Source organism: Nanorana parkeri, unplaced genomic scaffold (assembly GCF_000935625.1).
Source record: "Nanorana parkeri isolate BGI_ZX_2015 unplaced genomic scaffold, ASM93562v1 scaffold720, whole genome shotgun sequence".
Lineage (NCBI taxonomy): Eukaryota > Metazoa > Chordata > Amphibia > Anura > Dicroglossidae > Nanorana > Nanorana parkeri.
This window is the reverse complement of record NW_017306988.1, coordinates 297,941-302,533: the sequence shown is the minus strand read 5'-3', so window position 1 is coordinate 302,533 and position 4,593 is coordinate 297,941. Positions and strand designations below refer to the sequence as shown.

The 4,593-nt window shown below is 40.7% G+C and overlaps 1 protein-coding gene across 2 annotated transcripts in view; it reads left to right on the top strand.

Moving 5' to 3' along the window:
• WNT7B (Wnt family member 7B) overlaps positions 1–4,022 on the top strand; it is a 103,920-nt gene extending 99,898 nt beyond the window's left edge. For both annotated transcript variants that reach the window (XM_018564074.1, XM_018564073.1), the window contains exon 4: positions 3,316–4,022. In XM_018564074.1, coding sequence (XP_018419576.1) covers positions 3,316–3,795 — 480 coding nt within the window. In that variant the 3' untranslated portion in view covers positions 3,796–4,022. The remainder of the gene's footprint in view (positions 1–3,315) is intronic.
• Positions 4,023–4,593: the final 571 nt, after the last annotated feature.

The following is a 4,593-nucleotide window of genomic DNA, read 5'->3' as shown; positions in this document are numbered from 1 at the left end:
CAATGGACTCAGGACTCTGCAACACAATGGACTCAGGACTCTGCAACACAATGGACTCAGGACTCTGCAACACAATGGACTCAGGACTCTGCAACACAATGGACTCAGGACTCTGCAACACAATGGACTCAGGACTCTGCAACACAATGGACTCAGGACTCTGCAACACAATAAACTCAGGACTCTGTAACACAATCAACTCAGGACTCTGCAACACAATAAACTCAGGACTCTGTAACACAATCAACTCAGGACTCTGCAATGCAATAAACTCAGGACTTTGAAATGCAGTAAACTCAGGACTCTGCAATGCAATGGATTTAGGACTCTGCAAGGCAACAAACTTGTGACTCAGAAAGGCAATAAACTCAGGACTCTCCAACACTATAAATTCAGGACTCTGCAAAGCAACGGACCCAGGACACTGCAAAGTAACGGACTCAGGACTGCAATGCAATAAACTCAGGACTCTGTAATGCAACTGATAGGCCACCCTCCCTTTCCAATTCCCAGCAGCATCATCCTCTGCTGGCACTTAGATTTATACTTACCGTATCCCCATTTCCTGCCCGATGCCTAAGTAAGAGTGACATCACACCTTCTTGGGGAATACAGAGCAGCTGAAATCCCACAGGAGTATGCTCTTGAAATGGACTGGAGTGTATTCTCATGAGATTTCACCTGCACTGCATTCAAGAGGAATAGGAATGAGATTCAGGTTTGCCACTACCATGGGTTTTAGGTGAATCCTACAGGTTTGCAAATCACAATCCCTGCAAATTTTGGTGTCAATGGATTGGAAGCTGCTGTAGGGAAAGCTGATAAACTGCACAGGGAGAGATTACGGCATCCCTAGCCTTTTCACCTGGGGTTTTGCTGGTGAGCTGGACGGGGAGATATGTATGGCCCTGGCAGGAAAAGGGGCAGCAGGGGCACACTGCAGACATTCCCCAACCCTTTTGATTAGGGGTAAATTATACTTTCACTCTGATTGTTAGCTCTTTGGACAATAAAACCCATTGCTGCCCTTTTTCCTTTTTTTGTTTTCCTATTGGAACTTTTTTGTCTTTCATTTTAATTTGTAGGTGATTTGAGGTCAGCAGTTACTTTTAGCTGCTGTCCCATCTATAGCAAACATTTTTTTTGCTGTAAGATTTCCATTTAAAATAATGGGTCTTTGTTTCAGGGGGTATTATTTGAGGTTTTCAATTATTTTGGGAGTATACTGGTTTTATCTTGGTTATAATATTTTAGGTTGATAGAGCCTTTGGTTTAGGTTGAACTGCTTTTTTATGCTGCAAGGCTTTCCTTTAAACAAAATTTAGTTTTGGGGGTTGTATTTTGGTGGTTTTAATTTCTGTTGTGTTTTCTTACAACTTTTATTCTATGGTGATAAGGGCCTTTTTATGTTTGGGGGGCTTAAAGCAGAGCATTCTCTTGTTCTTTGAGCTGCCTTTTGTTTGCAGAACACCTCTGCATTGCTTGAATAGAAAAAAACTAAGTGCAAAAGTTTTCACCAAAGCCACTTAACAATTTATCTCTCACTTTTAATGCACCTATCCTCATAGATAAAATAAAAGTTAGGCATACACTTTTGTCTTTGTCCTGAGTTACATGTCAGCAGGAGCTTCACATTTCCCCTACTCCCTGTTGTTTTCTCACCCTTTACTTTTTTCTCTTTTTCCTTTCCTTAGTTCTTTCCTCTGCCTTTTTTCTTTCCTCTATATCTATTTTTCTAACCGCTTGTTGGATGTGGTTGGAGGGGGTAGCGTCATATATACAACTTTTTTTCATTCTACCCCCAAATACTGGTTAGCGTCTACTGCTTTGTTGACCTTTGCTGTTAACAGGAATTTCATAGGTGTTTTATGTATTCCACAACTAGAGGAGATGTTTTTTTTACCCCTGACACCTGCACGCTACTGGGGGTTATTGTCTTTGCATGTTAATCCTTTTGTCCACGCTCTCATGTTAAACTACAATAAAATTATATTTTTGAAAAAGTTAGGCATACACTATTTAGGCTAAAGCTACCTGAAAAAATATATTTTTTTCAAACGGAAATAAATCGGTACAAAGCTGCTGCATGTATATAAGGTGTAGAGGAAGTGATGGGGCAGAGACCAAGTACTAGTGGAGTCATTATGGAGTGAGTCACATGCTCTTCCATAACCAGAAGTGCCGGGTGTTTTCTCCTGACGGTTCAACTGATGAAAAAAAGGAGGAGGAGGACGGGAGATCAGCTCCTTGCTGATCCCCGTCCGGGCTGTGAATGCAGAAGTGATGTGTGTTACATCACTTCCGCATTCACCTGTCAGTCATCTGGAGAGAGAAGAAGCTGGAGAGAGACCCCTAATATCTCCATAAAGAGGACCTGTCAGTGTGCCTTTGCTATTATATAGGGGGTTGTTATCCCCCTATATAATAGCAATAACAATAAGTGCAAAAAAAAAATATAAATAAAAAAAAAGAAAAGTAACACATAAAAAAATAAAATAAAATAAAAGCCACATATAAAAAAGGGGAAAAAACCCCCCCAAAATGTTTAACTCCCCCACCCCCACGTTTACGCGCCTATAAACGTAAATACGCGTCCGGTGCCCCAGCGCGCAAAAATTACAATTGCGCTACACATGTTACATATCGCCGCGAACGTCGCAGTGAGAGCAATCATTTTAGGGCCATCAATCACTGATAACACTAAACTGATGAGCGGTAACAGCTTTTAAAGCGTCGCCTAGGGCCAATTTTGGGTATTATCGTTTTTTGAGGTTTCGCGCGCGCACGCAATTTTAAGGCTTGACATGTTTAGTGTCTTTTTACCCGACGTGACCCCATCTTTTATATTTTACCAAAAAATTGGGTAATAATAAATGTTTTATCATTTAATATAGGGGAAACTGTTTTTTTTTTTAAATTTCGGTAATTTTTCCTTAATATAGTAAAAAAATAAAACCCCCAGTGGTGAATAAATACCACCAAAAGAAAGCTCTATCTGTCCCCAAAAAAGGGTATAAAATTCATTTCAGTACAGCGCTGCATGACGGAATAAATGTCAGTTAAAGTACCGCAGCGCTGAATACTGAAAAATGGCCTGGATGGGAAGGGGGTTTAACACCGCGGATGTCAACTGGTTAAAGTGAATGAAAACGACTTTTGAAATTCCATCAACATCAGTGTATGTGTTTAGGTTTAGCTCTATTTCATTTGAGTGACATCACTACTCCCTAAGTAACAGAATACATTTTCGGTTGTGCTTCAGGTATTTTATTGCATTTGCATATAATAATATATCTTTTTTTCTTTAACAACCAGATACTCGAAGAGCAGATGAAACTGGAATGCAAGTGCCACGGAGTGTCAGGCTCCTGTACCACAAAGACCTGCTGGAACACTTTGCCCAAATTCCGGGACATCGGCTTCATTTTAAAAGAGAAGTACAACGACGCAGTGCATGTGGAAGTGGTGCGGGCCAACCGGCTCCGTCAGCCCACCTTCCTCAAGATCAAAAAGATCAAAAACTACCAAAAGCCCATAGAGACAGACCTGGTCTACATTGAGCGATCTCCGAACTACTGCGAAGAAGACAGTGCCACCGGTAGCGTGGGGACTCAAGGGCGGCTGTGTAACCGCACCTCTCCACACGTGGACAGCTGCAATCTTATGTGTTGCGGCCGAGGGTACAACACCCACCAGTACACCAAAGTTTGGCAGTGCAACTGTAAATTTCACTGGTGCTGTTTCGTCAAGTGCAACACATGCAGTGAAAGGACAGAGGTTTTCACTTGCAAGTAACGCAACCTACCAGGAAACCTAAAGCAGGACCACTGTGGCTCCATTTTGCACACTTGATTTTCTTTTTCTAAAGAAAATTACACCCTTACAGGCAGGGAGGGGGAAACGTTTCTTTCGTTAACCATTGGCTGTTCCGTCGGGAGAATGGCACCTTTACACGCTGGAGGGTTTTCGTGTAGTTATTTATAAAATGTACGTCACGCAGAGGAGAATAAAATAAAAAAAAATATCCACACACGAGGAGGGTCGTAGGACTACAACAAAGGGACCAACCGAACAAAACTTTTTTCAATAGTCTCAGCTATTGAATACAACTACAATTTGTTTCACCTGCCAGTCACACTGGAATAACTGGACATAAAAAAAAAAGAAAACTATTATTATTAATTTATGTTTTAATAGTATGAACAAATTCAGAGCACTAACGGGTAGTTTGTGTCTTAATTCTCTACTAAATGTTAAGCTTAGAGATGTCTGACTTACCATAAATCTTGTATATGTTGTTTTTCTAACTATTTCTCATGCTACTGAGCTCTCGATAAAAGGGGTCTTAAACTTTGCGTTCAAATTGTTTTATTTAATTTTTTTAACCGAGCAGATTTTGACTATTATTATTAATATTATTAAAGAAGGAAGACATTACAGTTACAATAGAAATCAAGACAAGATGGTAAGGAGGACCCTGCCCGTGAGAGCTTACAATCTAAAATGATTAGACTTGTACAGGGCCGGGTTGTGTGACTGTGGATAGCACAAGGGTGAACAATAAACAGGGTCTGTGTGACAGCAAAGTGAATA